General features: G+C 42.7%; 2 protein-coding genes and 1 long non-coding RNA gene across 4 annotated transcripts; all 3 read left to right on the top strand.

Annotated features, from left to right (window-relative positions):
* The first annotated feature begins 2637 nt into the window (after window positions 1–2637).
* Window positions 2638–5578, top strand: LOC6616297 (cationic amino acid transporter 4). The gene is made up of 2 exons (XM_002040625.2): window positions 2638–2924; window positions 3497–5578. The coding sequence occupies exons 1-2, from the start codon at window positions 2783–2785 to the stop codon at window positions 5362–5364; spliced, it is 2010 nt and encodes a 669-aa protein (XP_002040661.2). The 5' UTR covers window positions 2638–2782; the 3' UTR covers window positions 5365–5578.
* A 3582-nt stretch (window positions 5579–9160) lies between these two features.
* LOC116801001 lies at window positions 9161–10144 on the top strand. The gene is made up of 2 exons (XR_004361712.1): window positions 9161–9282; window positions 9785–10144. It is a non-coding gene; the product is annotated as an uncharacterized LOC116801001 (long non-coding RNA).
* A 1481-nt stretch (window positions 10145–11625) lies between these two features.
* LOC6616295 (tribbles) lies at window positions 11626–16845 on the top strand. Of its 2 annotated transcripts, none has more exons than XM_002040623.2 (2): window positions 11626–12810; window positions 15652–16845. In XM_002040623.2, the coding sequence occupies exons 1-2, from the start codon at window positions 11984–11986 to the stop codon at window positions 16274–16276; spliced, it is 1452 nt and encodes a 483-aa protein (XP_002040659.2). In that variant the 5' UTR covers window positions 11626–11983; the 3' UTR covers window positions 16277–16845. The 2 variants fall into 2 exon arrangements, with proteins under 2 accessions (XP_002040659.2, XP_032573988.1); XM_032718097.1 differs by lacking the exon at window positions 11626–12810 and adding an exon at window positions 15194–15563.
* Window positions 16846–18604: the final 1759 nt, after the last annotated feature.

The raw sequence follows: 18604 nt of genomic DNA, 5'->3' as shown, positions 1-18604 counted from the left end.
CTCCACTAAATCGGGTACTACGATTTATTGGCAGGCTGTGATTATTTATTCGCGCACACAAAACGGATTCAGATTAGAATTTATCTTTCGAGCGATGAATAAACTAAATAGTACCCGCTTTCCAGTGAACTTGCAAATGTCAGAGGTCAGCTGATAAAATTGCCGAATTAAACAAGTTATAGGATCACGGGAATAATACGTATTCGTTTATGGGGGTGTGTCATTTGGAACGTAATTACAAAGCTAAATGGATAATTATAGCATTGTATTAATTATTATTAAAAAATTATGCATATTCTTTAACATTTTTAGTTCATACTCATTAACTTCACGCATATCTTTAAAGTCCTTTGGCAAGTTTTAGTACTAGATTGATAAAATATAAATATAAATATGTTGCAACTAGCTGTTCTTAATAATCATTTTAATTTGGATATATAAGCCCATCTGCTGGCTCAAGGTCGCCGAAATATCTGGAAAACGTATCTCGGAGCATAATGATCAATCTTTTCATGGGCGTTATCGTTGCATCAGTCACCATCATCAATTTAAGCCTTTCCGAATTGATTGCCCAGAGTTAGGGCATCCAGTAGCCCGGCGCCTGGAGCCAACTATTTTTTCCATTCATATGGAGTTCGTGGGCAGCGAGACGCGTGAGCACCGTCCACACGCCGTCTCCCCTAGCCGTTTTAGCCATTTGAGTCGCCGTCTTAGCCATCTTGACCCAAGCGCGCGACTGGCACATTTTGTAGCTAGCTGAAAGATGAAAACCAAAAACTAACAACTGAAAACTGAGCTGAAAAACTGCACCTTCGCCGGTGTGCTTTTAGGGCCAAAGAGTCAAAATCCGTCATTGCAACTACCTGTGCTACAAGATGTGGGCTCGCAGGGAGCGGGTACTGGGACTTTGGCCATATGGAGATGGAGGTGTGCGATGGAGATGTTGTCATGCAACTACAGCCGGCATTGCGGACAGGTTGACGACGAATTCGGAGTCGATGCGATGCCGATGCGCCTGGTCATCCCTAACAGGTATTAGTATTCAAAGTTTTGGAAGCCCAGCGTCCGCTTCGTGATGCTGATAGATTTTCGCAGCCAAATGGCAACGGTCATGGCGAGATGGCGATGGTGGGCTGTCGCCATGGGAAGAATACGGATGGAGACGGATGGTAGGGTAATTCCCTTAGCCAACGTCATATGGTTAGGCCGAACCCGAGCCCCAAATCCGTATCCATATGCAGGCACGATCTGCATCGCGATGCCTCCGAAGGCGCTTCTGCCTTTGACACACATCACGTAACCCACTGAGCCAGTGGATGGTATCACTACTAGAAAGCCATAACCTTATTATAATAGTTATTATACTATAATATGTAGGTGACCATCCCAGAAGGGTCTTTCCTTAAAGAAGGATCTATATCTATAAAGCTTTAGCCGTGTAGTCATAATCATTCTGTTATCATAGTGATATGAAATATGGTAATGCATTTCCAGAATGTAACCTTATTAATAACTTATTTTCCAACTTAGCTTTATAAGAAATCCCTAAGAGTACTTCCCATTCGACTTCATAGTACTTTGTATGTACATCTTTACTTAAAAACCCTAACTTATTGCATTGCATTAAAGTTTCGTTGATTGGGCTTTTCAACACATAATGAAGTGTTGCGAACTACACTTAAAAACACCAACATATGTTTAATGGAAAACGTAATTTTTGGTCCCCATAAAGGGTGTGACAACCTATCTATCGCGTGGATCAGCAAAGATCACATATTCTTGCATTCGCTCGGCGGCAGTGACAAAACAAATTCGTGATCAGACATTTCGTATTACCGGACATTTTTGGCTGCGAAGAAATAAGCAAAAGTAAACCTCACTTGTTCTCCAACAAGTTTTGTTGGTGCGAACACACCTTGTGGCGATTAAAACTAATTTCAGACATAAAATAATAATAATACAACTTATTGGCTGTTTATTATTAAATTTTAGTACTAGCATTCGGTACTCATAATTTCCTTATTTTGCTAATATTCGGAATATTTATGTGCAATTAGTTGGCATCAATTTTAAAAGACTTTAAGCTTAAAATATACGATAGTTTTGTAAACACATTATTCTAATCATCACTAAGCGACATTCCACTTACAAATGTCGATCATTTGATTGGCAAGTGTAACAACAATTTGTTTAAAATGGTTACGGTAATTTAGTTTCCGGTTTTGGCACACAAACACAAGCAAGCTTTCAAACGAAGTTAAATGGCCTTTAAAAGTATGCTCCATTATATGGAAATATATGCAGATATTTTATTTCCGATTAAACGGAATTGAATTGTATACTTTGCGGGGACCTAAATCTAATAAACTTAGTATATAAATATAAAAAAAATTGTTTTAAGGCTTAACTAAAAATATAATTATTACATTAGAGATAATTCAACACATTGAGAACTAAAAGATATCGGAATACTCTTTAATTTCCATATTAAAGGTTTTTTAAATTTAGTGTGACAATTTTATCGCACTTCAAAAAAAGCTCAGTGACGAAAGCTGCCTCCTGGCCGTGTGAAAACACTCGGCAAGTCGCCCACTGAGCTTTCGAATTTGATGCAAAAATCGATACAGTCACAGCTGTTTGTGTACAACAAGTGAAAGTGTCCCGAGTGCCGCATCGCATATTCCGTGGAATACATCCAAATATCCCCCAGATTCAGATCCTTCAAGTGGCCCAAGAGGCGCTAACTCCTTTCCACTCGGTTTCAACACTCGTCTCGTCCAGGATGCCGAGCTCACGACGTGCGATCCTGAGGCACATATTGTCGGGCATTTGCACCAAGATGAATCGCACCAAGTCGGTGCCCACTGACGTCATGGAGACGCCGCTGAACCGCTGCCTCAACACCTTCGACATCGCTCTATTGGGTACTTTCAGTTAATCGATCAGTTACCGGCTCGTTCTCCGGTTTCCCACTCCGATTAGGGAACAATATGTTGGGGCTACAATGCTTTCAATGCAAACATCTGCTATCTTAAAGTTCAGAGTTGGGGGTACTTAAAGATACATTGTAGAAATTACTGTTTTTTTATTTGAACACGTTGAATGCTTAAGTATTTGAGCATTTTTAAACAAGTTTTTAGGGGCCACATGCGCATCTTTCGGCCAAAGACAAGCCACACTTAATTCAAAATGACTTGCTAAACATTCAACAACTTCTTTAAAAGCCATTCCCCAAGCAGTTTTTATTATTTATATATATTTTTAACAACGCACTAGACTAACCTTCAAAGTAAAGAAAATCCCTGATATGAAGACAGAGAGATGCTTTTGAAATCCCCTAGAGATTTTTAGAGATTTTAAAACCCTTCACATAGGAATAGAACATGATTTCCCTTATCAATATTCCTTGACATCTGAATTATTGCCACCATCCACCAAAAAACAAGACTATCTCCACATATATCATATATGTATGTACACATGTGTTTACCCCCAGGCATTGGCCATATGGTTGGCGCTGGCATCTACGTGCTGACTGGAACTGTGGCCAAGGAAATGGCCGGACCCGGGATCATTTTATCCTTCATCCTGGCCGGATTTATATCGATGCTGGCCGCCCTGTGCTACGCGGAGTTCGGAACTCGAGTGCCCAAGGCGGGATCGGCCTATGTGTACACCTACATCTCGATGGGCGAGTTCTGGGCCTTCGTCATCGGCTGGAATATCCTGCTGGAGCACATGCTGGGAGCAGCTTCGGTGGCCAGGGCCTGGAGTGGATACGTGGATTCGATGCTGGGCGGTTGGATTGGGAACACAACGCTGGAGCTAACGGGTGGCATCCACGAGCCCGGACTGGCCCAATACCCCGACGTGTTGGCCTTCCTGGTCTGCATTGTTTACGCGGCTGCTCTGGCCGGAGGAGTAAAGGCCACGGCGGTGTTTAATAGTCTCCTCACCCTGGTCAATATAGCCGTGATGATTCTGGTCATCAGCGTGGGATTCTGGTATGCGGATGGCAAGAATTGGTCCGAGGCTGAGGGTGGATTCCTGCCCTACGGCGTTGGAGGAGTCATCGCCGGTGCGGCCACCTGTTTCTACGCCTTTGTGGGCTTCGATTCCATAGCCACTTCCGGTGAGGAGGCCAAAAACCCATCGGTATCCATACCCGTGGCCACTATCATCTCATTGTTCGTGGTGACAGTGGGCTACATCCTTGTCAGCGCCGCCCTGACCCTCATGATTCCCATCAGTGAGATCAATCCGGCTGCCTCATTGCCGGAGGCATTTGGTCAATTGAACCTCTCCTGGGCCAAGTACCTGATCTCCATCGGAGCTCTCTGTGGAATGACCACCACCCTGCTGGGATCCCTGTTCGCCCTGCCACGCTGCATGTACGCCATGGCCTCGGATGGATTGCTCTTCAGCTGCTTCGGCAAGATTAACCCGACTACCCAGGTGCCACTGCTGAATCTAGTGGTATCCGGGGTAATGAGTGCCTGTCTCGCCTTGGTCTTCGATCTGGCCAAGCTGGTAGAGTTCATGTCCATTGGCACTTTGTTGGCCTATACCATCGTCTCGGCCAGTGTGATCATCCTGCGGTACCGTCCCATGGAGCGAATTCATACCACGATTAGGGTACCGGCAGTGGCTGGAAGTCCCGACGACGACGACGATGATGATGAGGATGTGGCCTCCCAGTCCAGCATGGATACTTCCTCGCCGACTAGTGAGATGATAGAGGAGGTCCTAGCTGGAAGACTAAAGGCCCAGTTCAGGTGCTTGGAACCCCTACTAGGACGTTTTGAACCGGGATCTGTGGTGTCCGTCGCCGTGATGCTGTTCATCTTCCTGAGCTTTGCCATCTGTGTGGAGCTGAAGGTGTCGTGGACGCAACTGTATACGGGCACCTGGTGGGCCCTGATCATCTATGGATTCATCATCTTCGCAGCCAGCACTTGTGTGGCCGTGATAGCTGTCCATAACCAGAACACCCGTGGCCTGATCTTCAAAGTGCCCCTGGTTCCCTTCGTTCCTGCCCTTGGAATCTTCTGTAATATCTTGTTGATGGTCCATCTGGATACCGTGACTTGGGTAAGGTTCTTTGTCTGGGTTTGCATCGGTATGGTGGTGTACTTCCTCTACGGGATTCGCAACAGCAAGGAGGGTGAGGTCTGCTCCTCGTACTCCATCCTGATGACCACTTCGGAGGCTGGAAAGGTGCCGTGGGGTTCCTTCAAGGCAACTTCGGGTGGCAAGAAGTCCAGTAAGCACTCCATCTTCGAGAGATTCACAGGACGCAGCAAGCCGGAGGACAAGAAATCCATTGTAGAGGAAAGCGAAAACGAAACGTCCGGATATTCCTAAGTCAATTCTTCCAATTGGAATCCAAAACTTCAACCCGAATACAGATCGTGAACCAAAATCAAATCAATATCGGTTATGGACAGTGAAAGATACATTTGTTATGGTTTCGGTTTATTATTTCTGAAAAGTTTAATGTACATAGATAAAACAACTTCAATTGGTTACGGTTCTTTTGAAAAAGATTATAATATTTATTTTCTATGCAATACCAAAATTATGATTTATTATTATTTTCAAACTGATACGGTTTAAAGTCCTGATAAGGGTGATCTAAAAGCATCTCTATATAAATAATCCATTTCAAATTCTATGCATTCCAAAAACCCAACGTTGAACGAGACATATAACGGAAATTTTGGTATATAACATATTATGGCGAAGTACCTTTTATATTATATATATATAATATCAAGGTATAGCTATTTACAGTGTATTATTACAAACAATATCGCAGAAATGGTATTACACACAACAAAAAACGTATTTACTCTGCAAACGTACAAATAAATCTATTAAACGTTATGCACACATGGCATTTGTTAAACAATAGTACACACATACATGTCTTTAAATAACTATATATATTTATAACTGTGTAAATAAGCATATACAATATTATATATTTGCAAATATATATTGATGCGTGTATACAAAATAATCAGGTGTTTCAGTGGGTTAGTTTATTGATTTTTTCCATTCTTAGGACTAAGATATCCTGTCAAAAAGTTTGCTATACAAGGACCTTTCATCTTGCATATTTTAAAATAATTTTCAGAAATTCTCGAAAAATGATATGGTTTTATTGCCTGATTTCCAACTCTGCTCAGTTCTTTCAAACATATCCACGCAAGGAGATTACCCTTATGTTTCTCGTCATGTGTACAGTTGATATCGTTTTTTAGGACCTTCAGCATTCTGAAAATTCCAACAGCCCCTAAAATTACAAAACCAAGAAGCGTAGGCGCATGTGTTCAGCTGCAAGGATATCTCGGAATCCCAGCATCATCCACAGGAAGCAGGTGGTGCACAGGACTGGATTGAGAGGTCCTTTTCGACTGCAGGCTGTATTTAGTGCGTAGAAGCGTGGAACTTCATTGAGGGATGCTGAATCAGTCGACCGAAAGATTTAAATGCTCCTAAGAGAACTTGTTTCTTGGATTAACTGCCGCGAACAACAAAAGCGCGAATCTGAAAAGATAGCTTCAAATCCGAACGACACGCAATCATAGCCAACTTTTGGGCAAATTTAATTAAGGCGCTAAGTAAATAATAAATAAATAAACAAATCTTATCAGATTTTGATTGCTTGATCAAGCCATCGTGGTTTATTGCGCATATATTTTCCAGAAAATTGTCAAGTTTTCATTTACAAAGAAAAGTGTAACAATATGAAAAAAGAGGTTTTCCAGCTAGTTTGGTGTCACAAAAGAACAAAGGATCCGGGATCTTCCCAGGTGAAACAGGGTCGCGCGAAAATACAATGGGCAAATAAACGGCGCAATTAAAAAATTGAAGAAAAGGGCCAAAGTTCGTTTGAATCTATCGTGAAAAATGAGGAAACTTGACAAAATTTCGGTCGAAGTCCAACCCACCCCATGATGATAAGATTAAGGATACTTTCCATTCATAAATGTGGGTCGGTCGGCATTGCTTTTGTGTGGAAAAACTGTGAAATTGTTGTACCCCTTTAAGAAAAGCACATATGCATAACAATCCATCTCGGAAGAAAGGGGAAACTATTTTGGATAATATTTTATTGAAAAATATCCTTTTGATAGCTCAAACAATTGTCATTTTAGGGGTTGACAGGGTTAATGGTCCTTGGCAGGCTGTACCTCACCGTCTCGTTTGTGTCCGAGTTGGGAATAAAGGGCTAACTTTTTCTTGAAAAACTGATTTCCCTGACAAACCAATATCTTTTCCTGTATGTATGTATCTGAGATACATCCGTACTGCAGGGTGACCAATATTTGCAATGTCGCATTTTCACCTGGGAAATGCCGGTGCCGTGTACCCGTATTATAAATGTGTCGCAAATTACCCACCTTTACGTCCAGAAATGGCCATGTTCTGCATGGATCTTGGGACAATTCTGCCTCAGTTCCCACGCCGTGACTAGTAATAATATATCCAAGCATGTGTGCGAGAGTTCATCAATAGCATTTCGACGGGGCATCCTTTCCATACAAATATTACGGACAATGGGTAATCCTCAGCATGCTGGCATCTGGGAAATGCATCTGTGAAGAATCGGGACTGGGAAAAAGGGCAGCAATTTTCACCACCTACGCAGCGAACAGATACGTGTGACCGAGAAAGTGTTTGCTGTACTTGAACCCTTGTTTGCGGCCTTCGAGCGGAAGAACGGAGGAAGCAGTAGATGTATCTGTAAGATTGAATACTCCATTCCTTCCATGAGCAACATTGGAGTTTATGTAACTATTAAGGTTTGGTTCAAGAAATTATGTTAAATAGAAACTATATGTAATGTTAAGCATCTTCTTATCGAAGTTTAAGAAGTTTGTTTTAAGTAACATTAAAGACATCTTTACCACATGAAGTTATGTATCTCCTTATCTAAGCTCCAAAGACATCACATAGTTAAAGTTCAACGGACTTAGCCATTACATTGTCATGTTTCTCTTTGTACGAAAAGAAAGTTATAATAGTTTCTATATTCTAACGGTATGCAGCTTGTCTAATGTTGGACAGGCTTTAGGTATTTCTTAGTAGTTATATGGCCAATCTTTTCGTCGGAAAACTCCCTTAGTTGATTATGGAGCTTTAATCAGATCAAGTTCCCTCGCATGTTTTGCCGTCCACAGAGCGTCGCGTTTCCATGACAATTTATACGCTTTTTCGAACCAACCATCCACCGACTAGGTATACCTATACCTATGTGGTCATTGCACCTGATGGTATTGCTGGCAATAAGCACTTTCTCCAAACACCGTCGACAACCTGTTGTGTTTCATACCCATAACCACATACAGATACTGCACGCTCGAACTAGTGAGAGTGTATCTTTTGCGATGCTAGATACGATTTACCGCGCGAGATGTTTACACAAACTTGTAGTTTGCAGATAGACGAATATAATCTGCATTCTACATCTACAGATATAAGGATTCTATGGCATGTCTTAATATATATTTTTATATGCCTATTTTACCCTGACCTGAAACCTTGATGGAGTCCAACTTACTTTCATACTTATGGGTTTGAAAAGACCGCATGACATTAACATTCATCAGAGCTCCACTACAAGTGCAATCGCCAGACCACGTGCCACAACCTAATCTACTTTTTTTATAAAAGCCACAAACCACTCACTCACTCACTTCGAGAACTTCACCTTCCACAATTTCGTGCGAATCTGAAACTCCAAAGTCAGGGTATATTCACAAACTAAAGCGTCCGCCCGCTGGCGAATCAAGATATACGAGTTTGTGTGGTTGTTTTTGGGGAATGTCGATGTGACGGAGCTTCGAATGGATAATCTGAATCAGGAAGGGGAATTGCGAATGGGAATGGCGAGGCGTCGTCATCCCGAATTGATGACGCAGCCGATGACGCACTGAGTTGTTTTTTTTTTCTTGGATGTGAAATCTGGATTTCATGCCAGCTTGGCAACAACAAAGTAGCTCGCTCATTCGCACAAAGGCAAAAAGCACTCTGAAATCTTAGCGCAGAACAATCCACGAGTCTCGAAAAAGTAACCTCTTTCGTGAGACACAAAGTGGTCGGCTCGATCCGAATGTTCGAATTTAAATTTAAAATGTAACGTATTCTTGGTGGGACTTGGGGCACAGTGGTTCAACGGAATGGGTTACGGTGACATGTGAAATTATTACTGCTCAACATCAATTAATCCTTATAATATGGAATAAGATAAATGAACTACCTTGTGAAAGATATGTATGTAGATCAATACCGAATTCAATATTTTTAGGAGTAAGTAGTCTTGGTTCTAAAAAATCACAAAACGGAAATAGAAGTTTTGGGTTGGAGCATGTAATAGATCATTTCATTTTATCAGGGATCATTTCAAGTTTCTATGAAATATGATTGTATAATTTTCATACTGCGAACTGCAATTCAAACTTAATCAACATTGCGGACCATGATGAAACTCAAAAGTGATTTACTGGAATAAAGGTTGATTGTGTTCACGTATATGTACGTGATTATTTCTAAAGAATATGTATATTTTCCGTACATACTACACTCTTCATATCAAAATGCGCATGCCTATTTAATCGTATAAGTGAGTGCAGTGACCAGAGCGAAACATTTGTCGTATGCAAATAATATATTTTTCAATTTCAATTTGATGTCGCCACCCCTATAATTTCACCCCTTTTCGGTTGCATTGGTGTCACGGTACCAGTATAATTCTCGTTTCAATCTTCTTTTCTAGAAACAGATGCAAGACTTTGGGAAAGGGACGGAGCGAAAAGAGAGTGATACGGAGGTTTGTTGGTGTTATTTGTTATGTTCGCGATTTTCGCATTCGTATTTATCGGCTACTTCGTGGGAAGAAGAAGCAATTGAAACGGACGTTGCGTTTCAAAAAGAGCGTTACAATATGAAGAATTCAATCGACGAGATCGGTGAAAAACGCATTGATAAAACCAAGGCCCAAAATACAAGGCTGCACACACAGTTGCGGTGAAAATATTAGTATTTAAGATCCCAGTATCCCTGAATGGGCAAATTCCAAATTTAATGAGTTATATCTATCTTACAGTTTTATTAAATAAATGATTTTAAAAATACATTTTTTCCGTTCTTTTAGTCCAACAATTCTGTCTCAAAAATTATATTTAAACCCCTCTGTTCCAATAACTTAATATTCGATTGCGATAGTTACTATTCGTGTGACCGCGATTGTGCGCCTGTGTATCCTCAGACGGATGTCTTTAGTGGGAAATCACCTTGCGCCAGCTGCAACTGCAACTGCATCGCATGTACAGCCCTGCACCGATGCACTATATCTGCCATATAGTGCTTAGGGGTGGAATAGTGCAGCTGACATATGTATGTAGGAATCTACCTGCGACATAATGCCGCTCGGTGGTTCTTACCTGCTCCTTGAGGATTTCTGATCACTGCCTTCTGTTGCTGTCGTAATTCCTGCGTAGCCCAGTGATCCTCGTTTCGGGACAGCTGCAAAAATCATGAAATCGTCTGCACCGCGAGGTAAACAGTAAGGCAAATGCACATACACACACACAAATGAGTAATGATCTCGCACAGGAAGAAATTCAATGATCGATTTGGATCCAAGAGATTGAAGCGTACTTTAGAGATTAGAGTATTGGAGTATTTATTTAAATTCTGGGATTTACTAGCCACTGTGTACATCTGAAATGTCCATCTGTGGTCATATATGTACTTAGGGATATAACAGATCTAAATCTGGAGTATTAAAATGACGAATTTCTTTATTTTAAATATATATATTAGGATATTAAAATGTTTTATGGATAAAACTTAAAATTATAGATAGAGTAATAATTATCTCTTAAATAATGCTTAGTTTGCAAAGCAACTACTCAAAAACTTATTTTAAAGCACAACATCTCTGAATTTGGTTTAAAAATTTCTTAGCTGTGGGAAAACAAATAATTTCAATCCATCTTGTAAAATATTGCCATATCAGAGCGGAAGAAAACCTCAAGTATCCAAGCCAACCAAACCACAAACGATATTTTCGAGTTATAGCGATGGTTATACGGGTGTTTCTGCCCTCGATATCCGTACCCGTACTCAATAAAACAAAATCGAAGTTCAAGCTGACTGTACTTTCATTAATTTGATCTTAAAACTGCGGATTTTATCAGTTTACTAACCCCCTCTAATTAACTTATCGCCACGATTTATTGCTGCGCGCAGATTACTACGTAAAATCGTAGAAGAAAAGTTTAAGGGTTGCTGTGGGGATAGTGTTCATAACAGCTACGTATTTCGAATTCAGTTGGAATCGGAATTTCAGCGTTCAGCGCAATTTTTTCAAAAATAACGATGCTCTTGCTCTCTCTCTTTCTCCCAACCATTTTGATTTAAAAAAATAACGACGCTCTCTGGTCTCCCTCTCCTCTTGCCATACCTACTGCATTGAGCTAAATTCCTCCAACGGGTGAGAGTGAGACAGAGAAGGATCGGTGCAGTGAGAGCGAGCGAGAGGGTGCGAGAGAGCGCCGTTGTATTTCGCCGTTCTCTTCACTTCATGCTTCATTCGACCGCGTGGATGGTCACATTTGAAATTCAAACTGCGGAGAAGACGGTCGCGTTCGTTTCGTTTCGCGAGTTCAGTGAGCAGCGTCCGATTTGTTTTAAAATCGCCGCATTTCGTCAGTGTATACCCGCATTGCACATGGCCAAGCTAACGAAGTAGTAGTAGCCCTGAGTTTAAACGAGAGTTTAAATCGAATTTAATCGGAGACTAAACGGCGCGTCGTTAAATGTCAAAACAATTAACAGCCAAGTACAGCCAGGCTAAAGCGGAGTAACAAATTTAGTAAGAAGAAGAAGCATTAGCAAAGAATAAGACGAAGAAAACGTAGCGAGAGCAGAACTGTGATAAAGTTAAGTGAAGTGGTAAACACAAGCAAGCATGGATAACAGTAGCGGTCAGAACAGCAGAATGGCTTCGTCAGCGGCGTCCACCAGCAAAATAGTCAACTATTCGTCACCAGTCTCGCCAGCAGTCTCCGCCGCCACCTCCTCATCATCCAGCAGCAGTGGCATGAGTAGCAGCCAGGAGGACGCCGTACCGGGATTATTTACGCCCAAAAAGGAGTTCCCCAATGCCAAGATGCTGCAGACCATCAGGGAGAAGCTAATGACGCCCGGCGGAGCCTGTGACCTTCTGGCCCTGGGCATCGCAGCGGAACCCACGGACAAGCAGCCCGTCAAGCTCATCCAACAGCGTTATCTGATCAGCGCCCAGCCTAGTCACATATCGGCCGCCGTGGCTGCCAAGACGCCCGCCTCGTATCGCCACTTGGTCGACCTAACCGCCTCCAATCTCCGCTGCGTGGACATCTTCACCGGGGAGCAGTTCCTATGCCGTATTGTAAACGAACCGCTGCATAAGGTGCAACGAGCCTACTTTCAGCTGCAGCAGCACGACGAGGAGCTGCGCCGAAGCACCATCTATGGCCATCCACTGATCCGACCCGTGCACGATATAATACCGCTGACCAAGGATCGCACCTACATCCTCATTGCGCCCGTGCCCCAGGAGAGGGACTCCACGGGTGGGGTGACCGGGGTGTACGAGAACCTGCACACCTACATCCGCCACGCCAAACGACTGTGCGAGACGGAGGCGAGGGCCATATTCCACCAGATCTGTCAGACCGTTCAGGTGTGCCACCGCAACGGGATTATCCTCAGGGACCTCAAGCTCAAGCGCTTCTACTTCATCGACGAGGCCAGGTGAGTTGCGTGTCCAGGTGACACCTTCGAAAAACCCATATACACCAATATACGCCACATATGCCTGCCTTATACCAACTCAATTGCATATGGCTAGTCGGTTTATTTTGCAATTCGATGGAAACTCGTTATGAGCGAGAGATCTTGTTTGTGGTCGTGTGTTGGTGGTGCCACAATTGTTGCTCTTGTTATTGGCCCATGTTGTTGTAGTTGCTGCTGCTGCTTTTGTTGTTGCTGGCGCCGTCGTTGTGGGTAACATTGAACATTTAACAAGTGTTGCAATCGAATCACCAATAGGCCAACAACAATTATACTGACAAACCGAATGAACGCAAGGCGTACGTATGTACAGCACAGGGTGCAATGGTAGTTTCGAACTAGTTTTAATAGTAAACATATTTTCCTACTATGCGAAGCATTGCAAAAATGAATAGGTTTAAGATAAAAAATGTTAAATAATTTCAAAAACCTTGCAAGCTTTAGCTTTGTAGCTAAAGAATTATAATTTATGTAATAACATAGAATTGCCACTCAGTGAGTACATGCCTTATTTTGCTGACCCCGACTGTATCTCTGTGTACATACCCGTACACAAGGGCCCAATGTGCCACAGTGATGGCCAAAATGTTGGCCCACCCGTTTTTTTCATTACACATTTCGGAAGCTAGAAATTGCCACATTTCAAGAATTGTTCAACATGGCATTTGCAATATGGTTTTGGGGTGGGGGATCTGGGGGCCACGTACTCGCCGTTCGCTTGATTTGTCGATTTCCCGTGTGTGAGTTTACAGTGGATGATGAAATATTGACCCCACCTTCACCCAAAATGTATTTTCGCATATGTTAATGAACACAACTGTATGTCTCCCGTTCTTATTATCTTCGAAATTATACTGACATCAGCATGGAATGACGTGAACATTGCTCGATTCCGTATGGCTTTGCAATTAGCGCAATATCTGCTGATTTTTTCGTCATTTCGTCGTTCTGTGCCAAGTGCAAAACGGCGGAAGGAAGAAACCCATAGATCTCTATCTATACTATAGCTCTCTCACCTTGGCGAGAAATAAACAGCAAGTGTTTAATACGACTCACTTCCATTCCCATTTCCATTCGAATAATACTTAACTCTATATAGATAAGTGCTTGCTGGCTGTACATACATACTCAATGGGCGTGGCCATATTCATATCTACATATATCCAACGGGGCGGGCGCACACACGCACAACCAAACAACGATCCGAATTTTTAAGGTCACAGTGCGGTGAATGGCCCTGACTCTGATCTTCTGTATTTGAACGCATTTATGTATATGCCAGTGCCTCCCATATACAAATGCGTATGCGTATGCTTATGCATGTACAAATCTCTGGTTCATACTTTTATTTTGTATGCTCTCTTGCCGTACATAAATACTTCCAAGGTGTTTGAACACTTATGCGCCGCCGGTTTTCCGTATTTCGTTTCGATTCCGATTTTATTTTAACCTTTGTCGCGGGTTAATTTGTGCCAAACGGAAAGAGAGAGAGAGAGAGAGAGAGAGAGAGAGGGAGAGGGAGAGGGAAGAGATCCCCAAGACGCTCTTCAAAGTCCGATTATATCGCGCATCGAGGTCAGCAGCTGTAACTATTCTCCGCATCACATCTCCACCTGCCTTCCGTGCACTCAAAAATATTAATATTGGTTCACAGAAAACCTTGATCTTAAAATTATCATTATATATACTTGCCTTGATCTTAAATATAAGTTTATAATGTTTCGTATCGAATGGGGGAAACTAGACGATCGAGGACATAAAAGTACAAATGAAACCCGAAGATATATGCATAGAAACCTCCTCTTAATTAGACACCGAGTTCTTTGGATATATTATTTGAATGCGCTATCTCTTTTCCCGCCTATTTATTGCCCACCTGTTGCTATCAAGTTGAAGGTAATTTGTTTCTTACAGTGTACACTGTAATTTGTGCCGAGGAGAGGCGCGTTTTCAAAGCTTGTTTTTGTTCAGGGTCAGCTCGAGGTTTTTTTGGCCTGCTTTGTGTTTGGCTCTTTGGATGTTTGGATACCAGACCACGGCGACCGTGTGTTTGTATATCTCTTCGTTCGCTATCGGCGGAATACCCAATGTGGTGGTTGGTAGTGGTGCTCGTGTCCCAGCAGAAGCGCCGTTGCAGCAACAAGTTGCGATACGTCACTCCACCTCACCTCACTACTCACACAGCGGACTCTCTTCGGCTCTATGCTCTTTTTTTTGCTTTTTGCATTCGAATGTGGGCCAATGTCAATGGAGTGGAGTGGCCCAATGGAGGGGGAGTGGAGTGGAGTGCAGGGGCGGAGGCGACGGCGGCGGCGGCGGCACTCGCTCATGGGTGTCGGGGGTCGCAAGCTGCGCTTTCGTCACCAATCCAAGTCAACTCAGCTCAGCTCACAATGTGCTCTCTCGGCCAATTTGCCTTTTGACTTGTCAATACGCCAACGCCAACGCCAAAGACAACTACAACTGAAACTGAAGCTCCGTGGCCGATCGATTCAAGTCTCTTCGATATTGCGCTAGCTAATGGCCCCACAAAATCGGGGGTTATGCAAGTCCCAGGGATTGCACATGATGTAGAGCTCGACGCTGGGTCTGATGAACGGGTACAGTTGCGATCAGAATAGTGGCAGTGCCAACTCAAGGTTCAGTCATATCTACACTTCTTTGGCAACAATAGTTCTCAACATCTTAATAGAAACGAGAAAAAAACAAAGATTGTTAGTTGTATTCCTAAGAAACACATACATATATTTTGTACCCTTTTTGGCATATTATTTATTTGAGTTTGTCATTTGCTAATTACAGAACCAAACTGCAGTATGAATCACTGGAAGGCTCAATGATCCTCGACGGCGAGGACGATACTCTGAGCGACAAGATCGGTTGCCCACTGTACACCGCTCCCGAACTCCTGTGCCCCCAGCAAACGTACAAGGGCAAACCGGCGGATATGTGGTCGCTGGGCGTGATCCTGTACACCATGTTGGTGGGTCAGTACCCGTTCTACGAGAAGGCCAACTGCAACCTCATCACCGTCATACGCCACGGCAATGTCCAGATACCCCTGACGCTGTCCAAGTCGGTGCGATGGCTGTTGCTTTCACTGCTTCGAAAGGATTTCACGGAACGCATGACCGCCAGCCACATTTTCCTGACCCCGTGGCTGCGAGAGCAGCGCCCCTTCCACATGTACCTGCCTGTCGACGTGGAGGTGGCCGAGGACTGGAGCGATGCGGAGGAGGACGAAGGCACTGCCGCCGATGCGATGGATGAAGACGAGGAAGGACTCTGTCCCTTGGGTGACAAGCACGAGTACGAGGACATTGGCGTAGAGCCACTGGACTACACTCGCTCCACGCTCCAAATGGCTCAGAATGCCAATGGGCTGTCCACGGAACCCGAACCCGATACGGATGTGGAAATGGGCTGATTGGAGCTCGTGGAGTCACCCACGGGTTGCATTCTGGGACACGCTGGCGCGTTGGCTGCATCCGGCTGAATGCCGGCTGATTAGCCGCCGGGACTGGGCATATCGGATGATATGACACTGTGGACATCCTGGCCTTCCGGGTCGCGCCGACTCCGACTGCGTTCCACGTCGTCTTCCTGCAGGTGGTACTGCCAACAAAGACTTAAACTTTAGACACACAAGAACTCACTGCCTTCCAATCGCGCTGCGGCCCCGATTCGATTCGTTCAAGAATCACGCCGCTCCGCATCCTCCTCTCTGCAACCGATTCTTCCTAAAACCTACCAATGTACAATACATTTAACATTTTAATTTTTTTGCAAACTGTTGATCTTATCAAAGGACAGTCGCCCTGATTTGCTTTTGGGCTTTAAAACACATTAGTTTCCATGTTAAAAAATGCAACGAATGCAAATTGTTATTTATTATTTAATACGTCTGTATTACGCTTTGTCTACTATTAAAATCTTGTAAGTGAAAATTGCAAAAAAGGAACATAATACATTGAAATTTGATCTCACCAAGAATAATTCGAATTTGTTTCCTTAGGGCTCGGGGGGAAAATACAGACTATTAGCTCAACAACATGAATGTTGAAATGTTTTATGGTAAATTCACCAGAAGCGGAAGGCTACAAAAGATGAAAACAATGAGTCAGGGGCAAACAAGATTTCTTGGTTCTGGATGCGTCATATTGTTTACTAGTAACATTCAACATTTGATTAAGATCAGATAAATGTTTTGGCAAAAATATGTTTTTTTCATTCAGGACTAATCTATTTTCTTCATGAAGGAGCTTAATGAATAGTTCACGGCACATAATCGAGAATTCTCTCGAGTGTCGGAAATATCAGCATATTAGATAGTGTTGTTTGTGAGATTCCCATTACCGAGCAGCAGATGCCCAAGCTGATAATGCAACCAAGTCACTGGAATTATCAGGTGGGCGAACGTGACTTTGGCTACGGAAATATTTGCGACTTTGCTCCACAAAGCAGTAAACTAATATTGTGAATAGCTGCTGAATGCGGAGGTCCCACCACTGTCATCTGATGTGCCGACGTGACGGGGACTTTCGCATGTAGACCACCTACATATACATATACTCGTACGTAAGCCCCCCGATTTTGGCTCTGTGTGCGCCGTGCTCGAGCATTTTTACCTGTGGTCGAGCACTTTGTTCAGATTATGAAATTGCCGGAGAGAACGAGAACTGCGCAGAACGCGAAAACTGCTGACGACTACGTCACCCACAGATTGTGACTATCAATTTTTTTTGGGCTCAGTGCCACGCATGAACTTTAACTAGATTCGCCCGATCGGTTAAGACCCGACTGGAAAATACCCATCGGGAAATATGTAACCACACAGGAAATGTATTCAAATCTGATGCTTTTGTAGCGTATAACAATATGTTCTTGTCTGTCTTATTTGATGTCTAAATAAATTTATTTATTGTCGATTATTGATAGATATTGAACCAAAGTCTGAAGTCAATATGTGAATATGAATTTATATATTTTACAATAAGTATCCTGATTTTATTTTACTTAATATTTTAAGAATACATTTTAGAATGGGTACTCAGATCTTCGACTTCTTGAAAGGGTAAAGCCCATTGTCATGTGCAGTTTGATAAGATTTAAAAGGGGAATTATAGAACGGAACGAACGATCCAGAACTTTTCGCATTCCTTACTTACCCAAAAGTCACGATTCCTTTATGATAACGAAGCTCTATTAGGGGTCAGGGGCCGAAAAAGTATGTTAAATGGAAAGTACAAAGGTGGACTAGATAAGTGCCTAGCCCTGTTACAAATTCACTTTTTTAGGTTCTAAAACCTTAAGTACCTTGACAACCATAAAGTAGACCTGAACAGTGACAGCTACGCTACTTTCCCTGACCCAAAAATAGTCGTTACTTGTTTCTTTGTTATGACTCTGGTTCAAGATTTTCCGTGAATTTCTTTGTTTGCCCTTGCACACAGCTTATACTGTCTGTCATTAGAAGAGAGTCCTATGATTTCCTTTGAGTACCCAATAGATAATGAGAAATTCTTAGCCTGAACAATCGTTCCATGGACTTCTTCATAAAGTCATAAAACTTTATGCACCATTTTGCAGTATCTACATAGAAGGCGGCAGATAAATGCCGAGAAAGATACGAGATACTTTCTAGACAGATCAGACAGTTTGTGCGCTATTTCAAGTCAATCAAATGCTCAGTTAAGGTATTTAGCGCAAAAATCTCGGCAGTTTCGTGCCTAATTGCGGAAACAGTGTTCTAAAT

This window comes from Drosophila sechellia, chromosome 3L (genome assembly GCF_004382195.2).
Source record: "Drosophila sechellia strain sech25 chromosome 3L, ASM438219v1, whole genome shotgun sequence".
In the NCBI taxonomy this organism is placed as follows: Eukaryota; Metazoa; Arthropoda; class Insecta; order Diptera; family Drosophilidae; genus Drosophila; species Drosophila sechellia.
Note: the sequence above shows the minus strand (reverse complement) of the source record. Positions and strands in the feature narration are given on the sequence as shown.